At 38.9% G+C, this 23721-nt stretch overlaps 2 protein-coding genes across 2 annotated transcripts; one reads left to right on the plus strand and one right to left on the minus strand.

Annotated features, from left to right (window-relative positions):
- Positions 1 to 8975: 8975 nt before the first annotated feature.
- On the minus strand, positions 8976 to 13069 carry LOC136446285 (protein canopy homolog 2-like). Its single transcript, XM_066444624.1, has 5 exons — positions 12868 to 13069; positions 12269 to 12384; positions 11253 to 11450; positions 10094 to 10199; positions 8976 to 9280 (listed from the first exon to the last, which is right to left on the minus strand). The coding sequence occupies exons 1-5, from the start codon at positions 12956 to 12958 to the stop codon at positions 9105 to 9107; spliced, it is 687 nt and encodes a 228-aa protein (XP_066300721.1). The 5' UTR covers positions 12959 to 13069; the 3' UTR covers positions 8976 to 9104.
- A 1663-nt stretch (positions 13070 to 14732) lies between these two features.
- On the plus strand, positions 14733 to 22166 carry LOC136446019 (FAST kinase domain-containing protein 3, mitochondrial-like). The gene is made up of 6 exons (XM_066444286.1): positions 14733 to 15688; positions 16258 to 16357; positions 17008 to 17162; positions 17592 to 17679; positions 18215 to 18329; positions 21978 to 22166. The coding sequence occupies exons 1-6, from the start codon at positions 14821 to 14823 to the stop codon at positions 22074 to 22076; spliced, it is 1425 nt and encodes a 474-aa protein (XP_066300383.1). The 5' UTR covers positions 14733 to 14820; the 3' UTR covers positions 22077 to 22166.
- The last annotated feature ends 1555 nt before the right edge of the window (positions 22167 to 23721 follow it).

Raw genomic sequence — 23721 nt, forward strand, 5'->3', positions numbered from 1 at the left:
ACCTGCTTTAATCGGTGCCTGTAGTTGCCAAGGTCAATGTATTTGAATATCGATTCGGAAGAAAAAGTCTAGTTTTGTGCAAGAAATGCAGTTGTTGTGCAGTTAGTCTATAATGCTATATTTGATACGTATTTTAAAAAGAATCACATGTTTCTGGAGTTCGCTGTCAGATTTGGATACCCAAGATATTTATCGTCATCCGATTGACAAAGAGTTTTAAAAGGGACCTCACTATGTTCCGTATCACGAGAAAATTGACTATGCTAGAGTAAGAAGTAAAAGTAAAACCATTCTATCACTGCAACATGCCAATTAGAAATGAAATGCCACACTGAATATCATGTTTGAACATATTGAGGAGGATTAGTTCATTGTTAAAATGCTATGTTATAAGAACGTATTCAATTATAAGGGAAAGATTGACAAAGCACAAGCTGCTCTGGGAACCGAATAGGAATATCTTGAGCGAAATTAAATTTTATCTATATATGTTATCAATGGCTTGAATGTCGGAGAATATTATATTTGTTGTGAAACGATTTTCCGTCTGATTATTTATATCAATAAGGGTCATAGTTAACTGTACCTTTGTAGGAAAGAAAAACGTGTATACACATAACTAAATCAAAAAGATATAAAAACATCAGCGGGTCCAGGTAGATGTATATTCTATCTATCTGAGAGCTATATTCATATTTTGTGCAATTTTTTAAAGAGGGAAAAATGTCAAGTTGCTTCTATATTACCGTACAATCATGGAGATACTGACACGTTAAAAAAAGACGTTTAATTTGTCCGATTGTTCCGAGTATCCATTTTCGTAAAGCAAATCGCGAATGCCACCAACCACATATGGACGCCACCCTCTTTCAGCTTTATAGTCAGCCTCAAACTGTACCCAAATACATGTGGTGAAGAAGATAGAAAAACAGTGCCACCCCTAGAATTTGAAAAAAAAAATGGCCCTTGCTTTAACATCAACGGCCCAACAACAAAGTTGATTTGCCGCTACGGCTAATAGCCATGTCATAAGAAAACTCCTGCCCAAGAAAGCGTGAAACTGAATTACCTGAAGGAAAATCTAATTTGGTATCCAAGTCTTCAGCCCTGCGACGTACTGCAGGGATGGAACACATTTCCGGTCGACCTTCGTGTCATACTTGGTGATATAATGGCGGCCATGCTACAGGAGATCACGGGGATTCTTTGTACTTCGTCCTCATCAAGTTCTGAAGATCGTTTCATGGTGCCGCTTTGAAATGAAGATAAATCGGGAGTCAGTTAATGCAGGAGTCCGTAAAGAATGGGTAATCAGTGTTCACTACAAGGGGTCCTAATGAGGACTTTTTTTTCCAAAGCCGGATGTCTGATTAAGAAGACTTTGTATGGAGTATGCAACAACACTTCCACATGTTATATAGAGTATAGAAGAACTTTATTGCACGACAATTGTACATGGTACAAAGTATGGCAAGAATTCGTAAACATAATACAAAGTAGAAGTATAGAATAAAACTTAACAGCCTAATCACTAATACAATACAATAAGGGCTAGAATACATTTTGATATAGCGTAACAGTTATGATCGAGTTGGTTTAATCATTAGTTTCGGTATTTTTCCTAATGTGAAAGCAGTCGTGAAGATATTTACCTATTTTCGTATTGTGAGGATTGTTGCATTTAAATATATACTCAAAACGGTCGGTATAGTATCGATACTCTTAAAATTTGTACTTGTTTTGAGAAATGTGAATAACTTACGACGTAAAGCATCATATCTAGAGCACGAAATTATACATGTTTAGACAAATTTGGTTTGCTATCGATTTCTTTCTTTAAAATGCCGCTAGGTAGTACAGTAGGGTACAACCTTGTTCAACAGCGAGAGGTCCTCTAAAGCGATGTCTGTTGGGGAATTAAATGGAGCTCGTGTGGAGTAGATGATTGTAGACCGCCTTTGCGTGTTCTTAAAAGCCCTTAAGAGTCAAAGACCTTCAAAATTGTTGAACATCAGGTTGCCGGATTTCAAAAGTCACCCGTGAGTCAAATTCAAGAATGAATTTTGCACCGCTAACACCGTCAGAAGGCTCCAAAACGTCCTTAAACGGCTCAAACAGAGCTGTTAAATTTTGAGCGAAATTGTCAAGTCCAAATTTTTTTCGCTTAAGTTCAATTGGAAATGATGTAAACGAACTTATTAAGCTATTCTACGTCCCAAACAATCGATTACAAGTGGTTTGACGAAAACATGCCGTGCTCGGTGTCTCTTTTTTTGCGTGTGGCCGTTAGGTTTACATTTTCCCTGTTGCATTGGACCTGGCACGGTTAAGTGCGAACACCACTGATTCCTAAAAATCGCACAGTGATCATGAGGACATGTTATACATGTATTCCGTCCGAAAATGTTCTTTTGAGCTCGCAGACACGTCGGGCGAGCTATTTGACGTCAGTTTAAACACGGTAATATTTCTGTGTAAATTGATCAAGCCATTCCTTGCTTTAAAAAAAGGTAAGGTAAAGGGGTATCATTATATAAAATTATCATTTTTAACGAACTCACTCAGTGCAAGGCCGAAGGGGGCCACTCATCAAAGCACTGAACTAATTCTTACTGTAGCAGCATCTCTTCACCCTAGGTCAGAAACATCAATGCTCGAGACAAGCACGACTTCACTGACCCATTAGGAGAAGCAGGGGGAAATTCCCTACCCCATTTAGACCGGAATGTTTTGATCCACTCACACCGGGGCATGCCCCTACTCTTTTTCGAAAGATGTAGTGGGTTCTTTTACGTGCTCAATGTGTGACTCTCCTCACACCCGGGACCTCCATTTAACGTCCTATCCGAGGGACGTCCCTAACCCTAGATGAGCTAGGAACTCATTTACACCTGAGTGAAGTGAGGAAAGCCGTGTTAAGTGCCTTTCCCATGGGCACACCGTCGGGGCGCAAGTTCGGACATTTCTCTGGGCACAACCTAGGATTAGATCCCGGGTCCCATTGTTTGACAGCCGCGCGCTCTACCACTTGCGCCACACGACGCCACATATTAGGTTAGACATCCTGGTGATCCCACCTTCAACAGGGAAGGAGGGTGTCGTTCTGTTTGGCACTTTGGCCCTTGCTCTCCCACCTCCAAGGTGCGGACAGACAATATTAGCTCCTGTACTCAAAGAACAGGAGCTAGTTGACATATAATTATAATAAGCGGCAGTCATGTATTGACTTTGTCAACTCTTTTTTTCTTATTGGACTATTTGAAATTGTCTTCACTTTATTTGTATATCATTTAAAGCCTGCTGATCGACAAATCTCTATCAGTTTCACAGACGAAAAGTAGTGGATGCTACTTGAAACGTCTGACCGTTTCTAGCATCATATCCTGTCGCGTGAGTAACTGCTTTTGGCGAATAATCAATCTTGAATAATAAGGATATGCCCCACCAATGAACGCTGTTCAAAGCGCCATTGGGAACAGCTTCCTCTTCCATTAGAGTCCTTAAGTAGGCGTCATTGCTCATTAGTAGAGTGGGTTAGACAAAGTCCTTCCGCACCCCTTGGTGGTGCCTATGGCGGCGCCCGTCTCCGATTCCCAGCCCTTGGGCCACACAACTTTGTGCAAGTCTTTACAGCAGGGGGCTAGTCCGCTGGTAGTGATGTGTGTTTAACTTCCATGCTCTTTCCTAGATGTGCTTAACAGAGAAAGCTGTATGTACTATTTTTAAAGTATTTGGTATGACTCGGCTAGGGATCGAACTCACGACCTACCATTTGCAAGGCTAGGACTAGGCCATTGCACCGGTCCACGGGAGCCACTAATCAACAACAAAATTGTCATTGAGCAGATATCTCATCCAAAAGAAAGTCGACTTAACGTTGAGTATTCAATATCGGACCACCTAACAAAAGTTTCCTATCTTTATATAGCCCGTTGGGTAATATTAGAGGTGTGCATATACATATCCATAACGCTACATTATCAAACAAGATTGGCAACATAAAAAGATGTTGCCATGGCGACTTGTTTTTAGCCCACATGCAAATAAGGACCTCGCATAAGCAGCATAAATCATATCAGTCGATCACCTTCTCTACCAAAATAACACAATTTGTCCAATGTATGAAAATCTTGTTTTCACAAAAAAAGATATCTTACCATTTCCTCATAAATTATGAAAATGAGGCCCTCTATGCAAGATTTGTGTCTAATAGTGGCCACATTCACTTAACTTCCAAATGGTGCAAAAATTAAATCCCTATCATTTAACACTATGGATTTATAGTATTTTGTCATTAATCATGCAAATTAAGTATCAATTTGCATAATTGATATCTATCGATATTTATCTCTTTCTCAGTTACATATGTCATGTGTTTGAGAGTCCTATAATAGAATGCAGCTGATTTATAAACTGTCCTCATTAATTATGTAAATCAGATATTGATTTGCATAATTGGCATATCATTATGTTAATCATCACTTTAGCTATCTACACACCAAATATTATGATGATCTGTCATCCCCTTCTTGCGTTATTCTCTTTCAAAGTTTGAGTCAAAATCAGCTCCTGCAGTTAAAAAAAAAGCCGCTAGGGGGTCCAAATCTACAGGACACATTTTCCTGACAAAGAGCTATCCACACTTAAAAATCATGACTATAGCATGTTCATAAGACGAGATTTGAAAAGTGAAAGTTACCCTGCAGTACCATAGAAAGTCGCTAGGGGGCCCAAAATCCAATCATTACAAGGTCTTCCACAGACCTACCCACCTACAAAATATGAAGACAATACATCCAGGCATTCTTGAGTTATCGTCCCATGGACTTTCACATTCCTGTACAATTCCTAGAATTCTTGCAATCTGCACACAATATAGTAAAAATTTGGCTCGCCCTCAGAAACACGCCATCAACTACCTGTTGTATTGTCTCATGGAGACCAGCAATTGTGGTGATGTGTGAAATAATCGGCATCTCTATTTCAAGCGCCCTTGTGAGTAGGTGTCTTACCGAATAACGGACCATCGGTATTATTCGGTACCCTAACACCGTGTATTCCTGTCTTGGGCCATTAAGGAGACATGATTATTAGAGAATCGCTGTTCAAATAAAAAAAAAACAAGGACGCATCCCAGGGGGCCCAAAATCGACCTTAATATTCGTCTTCCCAACACCTTCCCACATCGTCACAATCCATCTAGAGGTTCATAGGCTATTTGCCAGCATTTTAATAATCTTTCAGCTACTGTAAATGGATTTAAGTTCGCGTGGTTTTTATTTCGCGCTCAGGTGAAAATGGAGTGTTTTAGTCACATTACTGCTACGGTATTGGAGCAAAATTTTGCGGTGGCTTTAAATTCGCGGTAAAACAGTCGCCATGTGGCGTCATGTGGCGTAATGGATGGAACATTCGACTGTCAAACAAGGGGACCCCAGTTCGATCCCTGGCTGCCCCCAGACGTGTCTGGATATGCGCCCGACGTTCTGCCCTTGGGAAAGGCACTTAACACGACTTTCCTCACTTCACTCAGGTGTAAATGAGTACTTAGCTCATCTAGGGCTAGGGACGTCCCTCGGATAGGACGTTAAATGGAGGCCCCGTGTTTGGGGAGAGCCACACCCCGCTCACGTAAAAGAACCCACCACACCTTTTGAAGAAGAGTAGGGGCATGCCCCGGTGTGCGATGGTCCAAAAAGCTACAGTCCTACAAATGGGTTCGCCCTAGTAATAGCCTCCGGCTAGTTGGACAACCCTGGCATTTACATGCCGAACCAATGAATAAAAAAACAATTAATATTTCTCTCTTCCTCAGTTACATATGTCACATGTTTCAGAGTCCGATCATGGAATTTGGCAGATGTATAAACTTTCCTCATTAATTATGAAAATTAGATACTGATTTGCGTAAGAAGTATCCAATCATGTACATCATCACGCAAGCTATCTACTTACCAAAAATCATTACCATACATCAAGCCCTTATTGAGTTATTCCCTTTCAAAGTCAGACGCAAAACTCCTGCTCCTGCAGTTCCAAAAAAGCTGCTAGGGGGCCCAAACCTGTACCACTTACTCTCTGTCCAAAGATCTATGTACACTCAAAAATCAGTTACATAGCATGTCCAGAACACGAGATATCAAAACAGGAAGTTCCGCTGCAGTACAGTAAGAAGCCGCTAGGGGGCCCAAAATCTAATCGTTTTCAGGTCTCATCAAAACCTACCAACATAACAAATATCAAAACAATTCATCCAGGCATTCTTGAGTTATGCTGACCCACTACAGACAGACAGACAGACAAACGCTACCCTCTGCATAACCTTCTCGGCGAAGGTAAATATATTTAAAAAAACGGTCGCCGCGAAAACCGCGAACATAAAACGACCGCAAACATTTCTGCATTTACAGTACCTTCTTTTCGACCTCTGTGGCCCCTTAATAGTGGGGTGGTGCAAATTGGTTGACTAATTGCTATGGACCATGCAGCCTCTAGTGTCCCCTGAGGTGACCGGGACTACTCCTTCGTATTAAGGAGGGCCCATTGCGTACAATTCGTCAAATTTGAAGCACCATACTGTTAGCCTGAGTACCAGCCTTTTTAGCTTCCGTCCGCTACCCAAGCTCCGCTGCGCTACCCAAGCTCCGCCCCGGCGCTACACAAGCTCCGCTGCGCTACCCAAGCTCCGCTGCGCTACCCAAGCTCCGCTCCCGGCCTTGGGTAGCGCAGCGGAGCTTGTGTAGCGGACGGAAGCTAAAAAGGCTGGTACTCAGGCTACCATACTGTCTGTTCAAACGTTCTGCTTTCTTACCGATAGGGATAAAATAAATTAAGACATGACATGCGTAAGATGTAATTTCGTGTGGGTAGAAATATGAGATCATAACTCATATTTTGGACGAATGATGCAAGGATGAAGAATAACTTAAGACTATTCATGACCACACATAAGCTTCATGTGTAAAGCCCCCCTCTCACTGGACCCGCGGCACGCTGGTCATTCTTGTATGTTTTGAATGATATTCCCATTATAAAGTCATGAGTAACACAAATCCATTTGAGGACGCAGCGACGCCGCCAGCGTGCCGCGGGTCCAGTGAGGGGGGGGGGGGGGCTTAAGACCTCACATCAACAAAGGCATACTGTGAGGCCATGAATAACTGTATCAAACACTCCATGGGTCTGAATACCGTGTTTCTATCCGTTCACTTCTAATGTATTGAGGTACCATATCATAAAGGGCCACTAGTACATCAGTTATCTGAATGAAAAGTAGGTGAGTTTCATGTGGAGTATGCAACAACAGACCATTGGTAACCTTACAGAGTATTCCTGTCTTGGACCATTTTTTAAACATTATCACTCATGTCAAATATTCGTCATCACTGTATCCTTGGGGCTCTTATCTAAACGACCCAAAAGATTTTATTTGCTGGCATTTCGGTAACCTTTTAAAGTTTTAGCTACCTTCTATTCTCCAGAAAGTACGAGATGGAACGAAATCGAACGAACTAAAACAACATATGTAACATTATGAAATGAAGTAACAGTAGATAGCGAAATATAAGGAACGTTGTAACATTCACAGTAGACCGGAACAGGAAGCATTTTAAATGCAGAAGTGAGTGGTAAATACATATCATATCGTTCGTTGTCGGTGACACAGGGATCAAACTTCCAAGAAAAATGTCGATCTCTTCACAGGTCCGTAATTTTCGAGTTCGCGGCAGCTGGCTAACTTTGCCGCGGGAACTTACAGTAAACTGAATGTTCCAACTGCTTCTTAGTTCAATTAGTATTCAATCATTGGTCACAAATTATCAGTAATATTTTGCTGTTGTCTATGATTCCATTGTGTGTTGTTTCATTTCGTTCCATTTCGTACTTTCTGGGGACCGTTTTAATTGGCCTCCTGATATTGGTTAGTGCAAATTGGATCAGTAATTGGAACATACAGCCTCTAGTGTCTCTTGTGGTGAATGCAACTCTGGTAAAAAGGGCCCATCGATTACAATTTGTCCTTTGAAGGAAAATTCTTGCCTATGGGGATAAACTAGGACACAGGTACATGAAAAATTCATAACTCATATCTTGGGGAAACGATCATCACACATACCTTGCATGCATTACCCCCTCCCACGCACACACCGTGAGAAAAATTATGTTGACCATTCCATGAGTGATATTCATGTGTACTCACAGGCAAGATGCTTGATATTCTTCCAATATTTGATATAAAATGACAGCTATCTTAACTTATCACCACCATGAAAAAAAAAACTATTTTTATTAGTTATGATTCCTTCACACATCCGTTCTGTAGATCACTTGCCACCACCGTGAAGTTAAAGTTCAGTGAAAATGTCAATTTTCCTTACAACATGAAATTTTGCTACCGTGAAGATAAAGTGAATTACAGTATATTATAGGAGCAGGATTCAGCAAACTGAAATTGCAATTGAGCAAGACCTGGAAGGAAATGTTGATGCAGCGCCACCTGTCTGTTAATAAAGGCACTGCACAAAGATCAAGGTGGAGAGAATGTTACGAGAAAGAACTGTCATGGATTATGGAGCAAACATGTGAACGAACTGGAGTTGAAAAATATATTGATACCATTGTAAGGCCAAGACAATTATATCTAAAAGACGACTTGTTTATTTCATTTTCCTTCACAACCTGTACAGTAAAAGATACATTTGTACCATTACAAGAACATCACATGGAATAGAATAAACTATCAACTAAAGCAAGGGAGTATTCAAAATCAATAAGACATGAAATTGACATGTGTTGGTGTGAACTTCATACATACATAACCATGTTTGTATGTATGTATGTATGTGTGTGTGTGTGTGTGTGTTTGTGTGTATAACAATGCAGTGCCACAAGGGGGGGGTATTTTCTGCGAAAGATCAATGAATCTATTATTATCATTATTCCTAAATAGAAACTGGAAAGTGCAGCTGAAAATTCATGTTCTAAAAACTATAGGGTTTAATCAAGTTCATACAAAGCACACTTGGATGACAATTCAATACATAATAACTTTGAGTTTGACGTGGAATGACTTTTGATGCATTATCATGCGTAAGGAGAGGTGGTCACAAATCCTCATGAATCTCTCCTGCCTCTGGTTGGCTCCCCTCTGGTTTTGATGATTCTGTTTCTGTTCCTTCAGTTTCAATTGTTTCGGCTTCTGTTGTTTCCGCTTCTGCTGTTTCTGCATTTTCTCCTGGTTTTGTCACTTGCTTCTCTGCTGCTGGTTCAGTGCAAAGCTCTGAAACAGAAATGTACCTTTTTTAAAGAGGTGATACAAATAACAATACTTCATCATTTTTCAACAACAACAAAGAAATTAACAATGGAGATGTATTATTATAACCAAGGAATGGCTGGGAATATTAGCAAACATGTTTATTTATAATTATATGTACAGTGACTCATACAAAAATGTGTTTTTTTCTTACAAAACATCCCAGGAAAAGTGATCAGTTGTGTAAAGTTTCGCTATATAAAATACACATGTGTGAAGTATGTATCATGTACTTTCACTAATCTTTCAAATAAACAAACAAACAAACAAATAAACATGTATGTCTAGCAACGTCCGGAATGTGACTATCCCTCTTTCTAGGACAGTGTCCTCCTTACATGTAGGGATGGACTGTCCATCTTAGGGTTTTTCTTCAAAAGAAAAACTATGCCATACATGCCGGGACATTCATAAAAAAGCCTCTTCATTTCCTGGAATTCTTGCCATTTATGCACATTGCTTTACTATTAGTAATAGGCTTGATACCAGGGAGAGTCACCAAAAGAGAGAATTTCTTAACTTTTTTTAAACATCTTTAATTCAAACTTACATAAATACATAGGATAATAGCCTGACGAATCACGGTCCTAGTGGCCAGCCGGTCCTGTGACCGCCATGGGGGCCAGTAACCTCCGGCCGAGAGCTTGTGTTAACACAGGCTACATAGGATAACAGCACATTTACAATTCTACAAATTAAAAATACAATTACATATTGTTTAAAAATGCCTTGTTTTGGCTAGGCTGTGCTGTACTTTTTGGACAGGGAATTTCTTACCTGCTGTATCCAGGCAGAGACTGTTCTGCAGCTCATGCAACTTTGGTCCTTCTTTGGAGAACAGTTTGACTATGTCATCCTCAAAGTCTTCAATGATGGACTCACACTGAAGAGAGAGGATAATAAAACAAAAGGCAAAATTAAAACTTTTATTATTCATGTGACTCCTCCCCCTCCACTTTGACCTTGTTGTAAAGCGGCCTGTGCGGCCGAACAAGCATTTGAAATTAGATAAAGGCTTTGATTATTGATTGATTGATTGATTGATTGATGGATCGATTGATGGATAGATTGTCAGATAATGCAATATCAGCAATCCCCTTTTACACGGAAACAAATGACACTACCCAAACGTAATGCCAACCCAATATGAAAGGCAAAGAATAACCATTACAGATACATAATGTATACTTTTTACATGATTTTAAGAATCTGTATAGAAGCTATAACCCCCTTCAACACAAGACACCAGCTTAAAAAAAGTGCAGCCTCACAACAAATAATGCAGACAATGCTGAGACGAATCCTACACCTATGTCAGTGCAACAGTTAGAGCGTTGGACTCAGAACCAATACTAGGTCATGGGTTCAATGCTCATCATGCCCCAACGCTGTGTCCTTGGGAAAGGCACTTTATACAATATTCCTACCATGACGGCGGAGTGACTCCCACCAAACCTCTTTGGCTATTTTTGTGTCTAAAAGTGTGCCAAAAACATGCTATGGATTTGGTAGCCGATGTGCCAACATCTAGCACATTTGCGATCAAGAAATAATACAATTTTTTTTTCTTAAATCCTACTGCTTGGAATTTTTTTTTAAAGATGGACACCTTAATTGTTATGGTTTTTCTTAGGAAATATTTGATTTGATTAAGGATCAATGTTATCTTTATTTGATTGAATCTGTTCCAATAATCACTGTTATGTTTTGAAAGTAACTTGTTACCTCCTTAATTCTGTTTTGATTCAAAAGTTATGTTGAGATAAATATTTGTGTATTATTGTTGATTTAATTTATAGGGTATTGTAGAGATTATGATGTTATTTTGCGACGGTTTATTTGACATATATGCCATACATTTTTGTTTTCTGTTGTTTTTCTGCTTGTTATAAGAAAATCAATAAAAAATATAACAAAAAAAAAGATGGACACTTACTGCAAACCTGAGAGCCTTGCTGATGTCTTGGTTCATGGAGATGTTGGAGAGGGAAAGAGTTTCTCCATTTCTGGAGCTGGTCCTGACATAGGTCTTCTTCTGTGTCTGTGGGTTGGTGCTCTGTGCGTACTGGTTCATACGTTCACAAACAGTCTCCACAAGTTCGGTTAGGTACACCTCTGATCGCGCATAGGGGATCTGCAACAAATTGAATCATCATCATCATCATCGGTCGACCCCCGGGGGGACCGGGCAAGTCCATGCACAACTTCCGACCACACCAGTCTATCTGCCATGACCGCACTAAGGTCTTCCAGGTGAATTGAGGTGTCTCTAGATAAAGCCCCAGGGAAAGTCAGCTTTCTGTATCGTGTTTTTCCCCGGGGCCTCCACAGAATGAGTGAGGAGATAATCTCCTCACTTGCCCGAAGGCAGTGACCAGCAAACTGGACCCTTCTCTGTCTGAGTCTGTGTGACACCCATGGTAGAGAACCGTAAATGGTCTGAATAGTTGGGTGATGTTTCCAACTCAAGTTCTGTGCTTTGCATAGAAGTGAATACAAATTGAATACATATACATGTAACCATACATGTTTATCAGAACACAGAACATACAAAATATGTTGTGTGTCTGCATGTGACATAAATGCCTGACAATCTGCTACTATATATTGGTCGTTTGAACCTGGAAAAGCTATGTCTATAAATCTATATGTTTGCATTTGTGCAAACACCCTTTTCTTACATTATAAGATATAATATGGAATACAAGATATAATATGGAATTTTAACCTCTCTGGCACTTCTTTGTTATATTGTCATACTGTCATTTAATAGTAATGTCATTGACATTGCAAATTGTAACATTTGTATCCATTCTTGTAAGCTGCATGGTGTTTTTAGCAAAGGCAGATCTATGGAAGTAGTATTGTTACAGGACTCAAATGAGATGAGTGACATCCATACATTCGCTAAAAGAGACCCCAAAAAAACAACAAAAAAACAAACAAACTTGCCTCCCATGTTTTCTGGTCACCTTTTGGATCCACCCTGAAACTCCCGACCTGGATAGTTTTCCTGGGGTCGATCTGTTTGATAGCATAGTCTATCTCATCTACTAGTACATGGCAAGCTGCATATTGGAAAAAAAAAAACATTCATATACTCAAACATAAATAAATGCTTCTATCACATTTGTTTACATTTCTATATTGCAAACACAGTTATTAGATACACACAGCAAACAGGTTACAAAGAAAACAAACACTTGTTTGTTACCATAAATTCAGAGTAAAAACTTTTTGCATATCGGACAAAACAAGAAAGTACTGCATGGCGCATAACAAACATGGCGGCACCCTTGGACGGGAACAAAAACAAAACAGGCTTTTTTTTTTCTTTTTTCAAGAAAATCAAATAATCATAAAACTACATAATAACCAAGACCGCTAGTCCACAAAAGGTGATGGTTTTTGTTATGGCTAACCTGTAACTACTGCTATTTTTTTAATATCTAAGACATTATCAAAGAAAGGAGGAACTTTTATTAAGACAGGTGTCTTAGACGCTTGTAGCCAATGAGCGTTTGACATGTGTTACTCTACTGAGTACCTACCTCCACAGTACAACTCAGCATCTCTCTTTGCCGAACAAAACGCCAAAAATAGCGCAAATACCGTTAAAACCTCACCAAAACTCATCAACATTGTGTTGCCGCACTTCTTGGTGACTGGTTCTGACAGAAAAATATGAGGGAAAAGCTTAATTTGACTCAGAGAATATGGTGAAATGTGTGTGTACTACTGTCTCACTCACTAGCCGGCGTATCTTCGGTCACCGGATGTAAACAACTGTTTCCGGGTCGACTTTATCTAATTTTTTTTTTATATAAAAATAATTTTGAAATACAAAAACAACAAATCTTTTAATATGATATCATTAAAAGTTTTAGCCAATAGAGATAAATTGTTAGGTAAAGTACTTAAAAAAAATTCGCGAGATTGCTTTAGGTCAAGGGTCATAGGTTGTTCGGGGTCAAGTTACCATGTTATGAAAAGAGTTACGAAACGATATTTTTTGTGACGCCGTAACTCAGGTACGTACACGGCTTTCCCTCTCCCTTGTATGTACATCTTAAATGTTTCAATGTTTGCGATTTTCTTGTTCTTAAAGTTTGACCATCCGTAATATTGTATTTGTGCTTGTGACGCTTCAAAATTTACTACGGAAAGATTTCTAGGGAAAAGGTAGGGGGGGCAAGAAAGTAAACAACAAGCCAACGTGTTATAAAAAATAATTTTTGTCGTCAGTGTACATTTATACAGTCTAGTCGTGCAACTAGTCAATGTTAATCAATCTGTATTCACAATATGTGAGTTTGATATAAAGAATTGTAAGTGAAGTCGTTGAAGACATACTAGCATGTTTTCATAACATGACATATTTTTGTACACGTACACAATTTATGCAGTGTTCTCACCAGAATCTTTTCACAGCATAGGGGTCAGGTAAAGGAGGCCAACTTTATGCAACGCAAGTCATGCACAGTGTGCCGAACACATGACAAGAGAGGGGAGTCTGGCATGCTCCCGTGAAAAATCTTTAAATTGATAACCCAATGAGGCACTATTTTCTCCATCTTGAGGGATAAATTTGGTGAAGTAAAGTGTTTCCTCTATCTCAGCCTTATTCTAGAGTCAAATATGAACTTTTTATAAGATTTATGAAGGGTCACAAGGTTCTCCCAGAAAGAAACACCCCTATGCTGGTTGAAACACAGCATAGGGGTCCAGATCACAGCATAGTGGGTCCAAATCACAGCATAGGGGGTCCCTATGCTGAAAAGGCCTGGCGAGAACTCTGCAATGTTGTTATTACCTAAGCTATTTAAGTTTACGAGAACAAAATGAAGTTACATGTAATTTTCCCCTTATCACCATTATCTAGAGCCCAACTGATCTTCAAAGAGGAGAAAGAGGGAAGTCATCCCGTCCTCTTGAGACTTTCCAAGTTTGGCAAACTTGCACAACATACGACAATGGCATCCAGACTGTTGACTTGCGTAACCTGTGGTACCAGACTCTCCCATAACTCTCCAAAATCGTTACAACACCTCTGCCAGGCCTCTTGTTTTGTTACAAAGAGTCGTGCACAGTTAACGAGAGATGCAACCGTCCTAGATGCCACGACCATACCGTCCGCAGCTCTAAGCACGGGAGGCAAAAGATCTAGCAAGATCACTGTCGTTTTGCTACCAGATATAAAAGTATCAGAAGAAACAGTTGCCAAAAACAAAGGAGACAGACTTTACTTAAAACATAAGTTTGAAAGTTGCAGTACTGTAAAGCAAGTTCAAAAACTGCTTCAGAATGCTGATTTGAAAGGTGGTCTATCCCTAGAAGCAACAGTTATTGCTCTGTACACAATCACCAAACTTGAGATGCAAAAAAGTTCCCAAAATAGGACTCTGCTCAGTCAAGACTTCTTTAAAGGTCTCTGTAGGAAGATAGTCAACAACGCTGGCCATCTGTCAACTTCTGCTCTCATACTTTCCTTAGAAAGTGCAAACATGTTCAGTATGAGTGCGGCGGACTACCTACAGAGTGCACTCCTTGCGGAGTGTACCTTGAGAGTTACAAGGGGAGAGTTCGATATTTCAGAGCTTATCCAAGTAGGCAAGTTCCTTGGACACATTCAGCAAGACCTCCCTATTCTTGAAGAAATTGCTGAAGACGTAGCAGAGAAATGGGAAGAAGTAGACGACAAGAACATTGCAGGATTGTACGGCTTTTTGGAAGCACTACCACGTGTGCCTAATGAGTTGAGAAGTAAGCTGGTGCAAAAGACAATGTCTGTGACGCCCAGGCTATCCCCCCACGACTTAAGTGCAGTCGCTAAATCTCTTACACGACTTCAGGGAAACGTGAACTCTCTCTCTGTCTTCCTACGCCTTGCAAGATTCGCGTATAAGTATGTACCACGATATACAGATGCAGAACTCTGCGACGTTCTTGACGCATACATCCAATTCGGACACCATGACTGGTCTCTAACAAAGGCACTCGAACAGTGTGTTCCAAAAAGAGTGTTCACAATGCATCCTTCAGCGGTCTCCAAAGTCATGGACTACTTCTCAGCCAAACGGGTTCTCTCCAAGCCAATTTTCGATGCCGTTGCTGAAAGCTTTGTCTACAACGTGGAAAGTTTCTCACCAGAAGAAATCGCCAGCCAGATTGTACCCTATGGACAGATGAACTATCTCCCGCCAAATGCGTACAGGTTTTTAGAGAAAGTGGAGGAATTGTTGATGGCCCGTTTTCACCTGTTTCCATTGGAGATGATGGTGAACATGTTGTACTCCTTTGCCTGTGTTGGGAGAGTTCCATTGAACTTTGTGAATAGAGTGTGCAGTCCTTATGCTGAGATGCAGCTAGAAGGTATGTAAGAAAAGGGTGTAGTCCAGAAATGGTTAAAATGGGAGACGGCAGTGGTGTTAAAGGAAAAGGGTTAGAGTTAGTAAAATAAAAGCTGCTGGTACAATTTGACAAGATAAAAGATGGAAAAATACCTTGGTCCCAAAAAATAATAGCTTCATTTGAACAGCAAGTAAAATAGTTACAAAGCTAAGGAGGGTCAACTATTTCACATACACCTCTCCTCTCCAAGATCATTCTAATTTATCCCTGATTTTAATATAACTATAATCATAAAGGCTGAACCAATTTAATTCATTGGATCTTTGATAGAGGGCTGGGGGAAAACTTGAATTTAACTATACTTGTCTAGTACAAATGTCTTCTCTTTCTTTAAACTGACAGTGTATTTCAACTTCAAAAAATGTATACGTATGTCTTGACTTGTTTTTGTCCAGATCCATTTTGATAAATGTACAATACTCTATTTACATTGTTCAAGCTTTTACACGTTTCAGTCACAGTAACATTGATCTAAATGTTGCATCTGAATCGGTGTTATATATCTTGTGTTGTTGTATATGTCATTCTAGGAGTGTCTGGAACAATGGACAAGGAGATCCATAAGAAGCTCACGCAACTGATGCTGGCTGTGGAGTTGGAATGTCCGCAGTTTCAAACACAGAGACTCATGTATGTTATTCTTTTTATCCTCTTTGTTTTGTCAAAAGTGCCTGTAAACAAAATTTCCTGTCAATCAAGTAAAACTTTTTGGTCTGCTCTGAAAACATCTAGTATGTAATCTTTTATCAGTTGTACTTTATAAAAGGTCTCCCTGATTTTCTAGTATGAAAATCACAGAACCCACAAATTCTAGAAAAAGTGGGACTTTTGTCTTCCATCGCCTCAAAAAAAGAAGTCTAACCCAGCTTGTCTAGATATAGACAACAGTCGTATTTAGTATTAGTAGCCTATTGTTACAACAAAGCCAGTCACAGTTCACTGACACATGTATGTTTTTCCCCATGTTTCTACAATGTATTTACAATTAGCCCACGGGCATGAACTTGTAATAAAACTTCTCGTAGTATGTCAAGGAGGAAATGATAGTAGATGAAGAAAAAGGTTTACATGCACTTGTTACAAGGTGTTGATGTTTTAGTAAAACTTTATGTAAAGATAAACACTTCTAAAATTCTTTTTTTTTAGAATTTGTTTAAGAATTTACAAGTTTAAGTATAGTTCTCTTTTCTTTCTCCTTTCCTTTTGTCTTCCAAGTAGTTAAGATTTTCATTACAACTTGTGCAAGACAATACAACTATCACAATTTTTCAACTCTGCAGGAAAAAGTTCAGTCAGCCCTTAGACCCCCAGGTGCCAACCCCCAGGTTCTTTGAACACCCGACCATGTACATACTTCAACAGTCACTCACCAACGTGCTGGGAGGGAGGCAGTATCTGCGCCACAACGTGATGCTACCTTCTGGCTATATCGCTGGTGAGACAGAGGCTGCCATTTTATTCAATAAAAAAAACAGTTATTCATGCATTATTTGTTAGGCTAATAGACTCAAAACTTGGTTTCCTCTACAAAAAAATTATTATTAAGTAAACAATAAGACATTTTTCATTCAATATTTTATATTTATTCTTGTACTATTGTATGATGTTATATGATTAAGGACTTGACTTTGACTTTACTTGATTGGGATTGAGATAATACAATACACGTGTGACACAGGCAGCTTTTGCTGGTGTCGTGACCCACACATTGGACATTACAGCACACTTAGGAATTCATGTATTGCATAGACTTAGGCCCTACATATCACGAGCAAAGCAATAAATATGATTTAAAAACACAACATGATAGAATATGACTGATATGATATTTCCTAAACCTTTACTTTTGTTTTTTATTCTTCAGATTTTGAAGTCCAGCTAGACAAGGAGGGGCATGTGCTGTCATATAACAATGGATATTTGAACGAGACGGAGGAAGCTGTGGAAAAAAGGTAGCCACTAAATACAAGAGTCCTCTCCCCCTCTCTCTCTCTCTCTCTCTCTCTCTCTCTCCCTCTCTCTCCCTCTCTCTCTCTCCCTCTCTCACTCTCTCTCTCACTCTCTCCTTGTCTCTCTCTCTCTCCTTCTCTCTCTCTCTCTCCCTCTCTCTCTCTCCTTGTCTCTCTCTTTGTCACTCTCTCCTTCTCTCTCTCTCTCTCCCTCTCTCTCTCCCTCTCTCTCTCACTCTCTCCTTGTCTCTCTCTCTCTCTCTCTCACTCTCTCCTTGTCTCTCTCTCTTCTCTCTCAGGCTCTCATCTAGAGGTTTTTGAAGACTTCTTATGTCAATTTGTTCTTTATCAAACAGCATTGATCATCTGGTTGTCTGTGAACTTGATACATGTATTAATGTGTATTATTTGATAATATAAAATGGCATTTTCCTCCTTTTCCAATAATAGTTTTAGTATTGCGGTATATGCTGTCATCATGTATTTCCTCGTTTACAGGCCCCGAAAAAATTAATATAATTTTGATTTTTTTTTCTAGAATTGTGGTATGTGCCCTTTTCCCCCACCACTTCTGTACGGGCACCCACCACCTGCTGGGCAGACAGGTGATGAAGATGCGGCACCTGAAACTGCTGGGGTATCAGGTGGTACAGGTGGGTGTACAGGTGGCTTACATATACATCGTACCAAACACATAATCTCACCTCTCAAATAAACGTACCAGTACGTTTACTTTTTTTCACCTCAAAATCCGCCCGGTACTTTCTTATTTTAGACGATATGTTTATTATTATAGGGGTCATAGCGGGAACCTATGCCCAATTTTTCAACATTACTATATGTTTTGTGGCAAGGAAGATCATTTAAACAAGATATGACAGTTATTCTGTTCAATATCTTGCAATAGGTATGGTCCTCAGGCATAATTGAATAAATACTAGACTAAGTACAATGTACCTGCTTATTATCTTCTTTCCCTCAGACAGTCATGTGAACACAGTTTACCTGTCAATTTGGTAATTTTCCGGGGGGTACTTTTATTCAAGGGGGTACTTTTATTAGATTTTGAAGATTTTCCGGGGGTGCTTTTATTCCAGGGGGTACTTCTATTTGACAGGTGAGAGTAAATGTGTATACTGCAGGGCTGTCTCCAGAACCAGTCCCTCCATCCTAGGACGGAAATTTGATGGTTGGGACAGAAAAAAATCACCCATTCTTTCCAAAAAATTGAACTGAAAGGCACCCAGAGCATTTTATGAGGCTTGAAAACAGGAAATATTCTAGTTGCTGTAATCTTTATTTAATGCCACTGTTTACCACATTTGTGTGCAGATTTTTATCAAAAGTGCTCAAAAGCGGCACAAAAATAAGATACACAAAGATGGTGATCTTTTAGTTTCACGCGCCTATTGTAAATAGGCCGATACCATAGCCCCGCCCACCTCCGTTAAAACATAGAAATGCAAAATCAAAACATAAAAATGCAAATATTTGACGGACATGCAGTCACTCTCTCATTGGTCAAACCGCAAATTGTGATTGACAGTCAAGATCAGTCTATTAGGGCTTGGATTTTCTATCAGTTCTCACCACACAACGACATCGTATCTTTGCTCCTTTAATGTCGATGTGTAATGGTAAAGTGTTATTGAAACTTATCATGTGTCGCAATGACTAGAAATTGGATTTTTTTTATTCAAGTTTCAAGCCTCATAAAATGCTCTAGATGCCTTTAATGACATAGTTTAAGTAGAATTGATGAGAATGTATTACCATTAGTGGTGTGGATCTAAACCCGAGTTTAGGTTTAGGTTTGGACTCGAGTCCAGAGGTTTAGGTTCAGGTCCGGACTTGAAAGTCCAGACCTGAACAATAATTTTGGAATATTTTTTCGTGTTACATGTAAAATTGCATATTCTTTTGGCAGATATTTTACATGTAATTTTAAAACTATATATACGGAATTATATACAGTCAGTAATTAACACAAAAGTTCAGTTATAAACACAAAAACAGCAATGTTTTAATATTTTTCTAGTGCAAATTTCACGATTTAAGGAAGGTTTAAGATGGTTTAAAACAAAAAGGAGTGTATGAGTGAGAGAATTTTTTTTCAAGTCCGGACTTGTTTCCAGACGTTTAGGTTTTTTTGGACTTGAACCTAAACGTTTTACAAGTCCGGAACCGGTCCGGCCGGACCGATCCGCACCACTAATTACCATTAGCTTGAAATGACAGATTTAGCAACGAAAGTTCACAACATGGGCTTCCAAACTATAAGTGGGACGGAGAAGAAATTAAAGCTAGAGACAGCCCTGATATACTCTCCTGCGTAAGTCTTACCAAATGCCATATTATTTTTTTTAAACATACTACTCTCACCTCTCAAATAAACGTACCGGTACGTTTATTTTTTTTCGCCTATAGTTCCACCCGGTACGTTCTTATTCTAGACGGTACGTTTATTATTTTTTGAAAAATTGAGGCTTTGCAAACCAGGAATCCCTCTAAAATCGTAAGTTAAGGTTTATCTGCCCATATTTCCCCGGATTTTTGCTCGTAATTCGCTATTTTTCGGCCTACCGGCGTTGATTTTCTCGCCGCTTTGACGGCCTTGTGAAAAGTATCCTGGCGGCACTCGTAACATATCGGTCGATATCGCTATGACGCTACAAAGTAAACCGGAAAAAAGACGCGACATTGACATTTTAAAATACAATTTTCATATAAATAACTTTGATAGTCTCTGTTTATATCGTAAACCAAAGCACGCTGATCAAAAACGTGTGGAGTAGGGTGCACGGCTGCACGGGGAATAATAATTTCCTGACCACTCTATCCGTAGTATCGGCAGCGCGGCGGAAGAATTATTTGTTCGCAGAAGACATGTAACACGTTAAAACAACAATCATAACTTAACTTCCCTTGTGATATGTGTTTTGAGGCCACAAAATCTCTAAAACGGCAGAAATATGTCCGATATGATTCGGTAAACAACAGCGAGAAATTGCGAAACATGTCCGCCACTCTCAGGCATGGCGACAGTAAAACTAGCAGCATATTGCGTAGTGCGGATACCGATCTTTAAAATGATACCGTAAACGCATGGAAATATTATATTTTTTGGGCAACGATTGACACACAGATTTATTTTCAGAGGGTTCATTTTTTTAAATAATCGTAAGATTTTCCCAATGTAGGCGGTTCATCGCGGGTTTCTAGTGTCAACACGTAATGGGTAACTTCTTAGTATGTGCGGTCTGTGACGTTGAGCTACTTTTACAGTCGATCTCTGTTCAATATTGTGGGATTTACCGCGGGAACTCGAAATCCGAGCGTCTCACTTTGTTTTCGACGCTATGGAGCAAAAGTTTATAGACATATTTCTTTTGTGGAAGGACTGTGTTCATATTTGTGTTTTTTTTTGTGTGGTTGATGTCTTTAGAAAATATGATCAGGTACATTCAACTTAAGTACTCTGATGATTTTTGTTATATGTCACTGATTGTCAGTCATAATGAAATGATATAACAATTTTCTTTGATCACTTGCTTCAAGTTCCAAGTAGAAAATGCATGTGTCATGTACATTTTCACTTGTTGAATTTGAAAGCACCGTGGCCCCCGGTTAGGGGTCATAGCGGGGAACCTATGCCCAATTTTTCAATATTACTATTATATTTTACGAAGAGGCGAGGAAGATCATCATGATTTGAACAAGCTATGGACAGTTATTCTGTTCAATATCTATATACTTAATAGGTATGGCATAATTGACTAAATATAAGTTACCTACCTGCTTATTATCTTATTTCCCTCTGACAGTGACAGTTGTACATGTATGGACACAGTTTACCTAGCCTCGACTGTCGATTTTTGCAATTTTCCGGGGGGTACTTTTATTCCAGGGGGTACTTATATTACATTTTGAAGATTTGTCCGGGGGGTACTTCTATTCCAGGGGGTACTTCTATTTGAGAGGTTAGAGTAGTTACGTTGGTTATTATTTGAACTCTACACTATAGACAAAAAATATGTATTCATAATAAGTTGCAACCAAAATCGGGTCACAGTATGCCTACAATTTTGATTATGACAATCATATAGCTTATGCCTTAGCGTATTAGTCATTTTCCATGTGATTGTACGTTTTTACATTGCCAAATTCAAACTAAACCATATGAGACATGTATTATGCATTGTGGCTATTCTGAATCGGGAATTAGATTTTATATTTCAAAAAGTCCTAATTTTTGTCACTGTGTGGTAGAATCTAACATACTAATGATTCTTATTTTCCAGGTGCCATACTTTGAGTTTGGTGTGTTGAAAACCGACCAGACCAGGGGAAAATACATTCACCAGAAACTCTTCCCAACAACCTACAAATTCAGTTGGTAGTGTCCTGCAGTTTGTCTGCCAAATGCTAGGTGGCATATGTGCACAGAGAAGTGTCATCTTTGATCCAGACCAAGTGATGTTGCAAAGTTCAAAAGAAGATATATGTCTGTATAATGCACAATTAGCAACAATTGTGAATGATGGTACACATGTATGAAGGAATGATAGTCTCTATTGACTGTACCTAAAGTTATATGATCAAATGCTAGATGGTAAAAATTGGAGAGGGTATTGAAATACATGTATGAATATGGGAGAACAAGCAAAACGAAACTTTTGTCTTGAGCAAAAAGGAAAATATGTTGATATTGCTTCATTCATATTTTTTCCATTTTAAGTACATGTATTTATTTCACCAGAATCAAAGCAACTTCCTTATATTAGAAGTGCCTCATTGTGTAATATTGGACAGAATTATTGATGTCTTGTAAATATAATTAGTATGATATCCAATAAAATATCAAGATTCAAATAATGTGTTGAGAACCTCATTTACTTGGGCGTCAGTGGGCTTCATGAAGGGACGAACAAATGTTTGCAACAAGACAACTTTATTTTCTACCCTGTTCCCATTTCACACACATTAGTACTTTAATGAATTCTTAGAGTTAACATGAATAGGTGAAAAATGTGAACTGCAACACATACATGTATGTTTAACCTTTAGCACACTGAAGTAGCTGTTTTAGGACCCCATGGTCTATTGGTTACAGAGTTAGGCAGCAGGGAGAAGGTTAATTAATACTAGATGAAACCCTGATTTGCAACAAGCAAAACCACCACATATAGTCACAACCTACAAATTATGATTGGATCAATAAAGATTGGAGGTAGGGTATAGTGCAATTGCAAAGTTGAGGGTTTTTTTTCCTTTCTTCAATCTGTTGGGAAGTGCATTTTTTATTCCATTAACACATCCCCTTCCTGTACAATCCATTGTACGTTGTATAACTTCTAAACACTGCAAAGAAAATGCACTTGTAAATGCTATGGTTTGCTACTGAACTATCAATACATGGCAGATTTGAGTTTCTAAAAGATTGGTGATGCACATAAAAAGAAAGTTCTGATACAGTTTGCATACTAGCTGCATAGAAGACTGAATTTGATACATTTGAAACCCATCCACACCTTAAAGCTATGCAAACACATCAAAAGTAAGAACTGAATTTGGAGATCTGTCTGCTTTAGCTTGACTACCCTACTTGTTGATCAAAAACTGTTACATTACATAAATTTTACATAATCTTATGTTGGTCACTATGTAATATATTAATATATTCCTTACGCTAGAACCATATTCTTCATTCAATATATACACACACATCTACAGTCAGTTATTGATACAGCACTATGAACATCATATAGATTATCAAATTCATTCCAAAATAGCATAGATACATTTACTATAGCTATACAACACAAAGAGTTAACTAATTCAACTTTTGTTCTAGTTCTGAAACGATTTCTGTTACTGTCCCTATCATAATGGGATGTAATTCAATGGCATATAACTTTTATTAGCCAGAGTCAGGAACTTTTAATGAACTCTAAGAGAACCCTTTGAGAAGTCTACTGCACTGAATTACTCTCTGATGTTGGTCCATAGCTTAACCCATTTCAAATAGATTATTACATATAATTA

Source organism: Branchiostoma lanceolatum, chromosome 12, assembly GCF_035083965.1.
Source record: "Branchiostoma lanceolatum isolate klBraLanc5 chromosome 12, klBraLanc5.hap2, whole genome shotgun sequence".
NCBI lineage: Eukaryota > Metazoa > Chordata > Leptocardii > Amphioxiformes > Branchiostomatidae > Branchiostoma > Branchiostoma lanceolatum.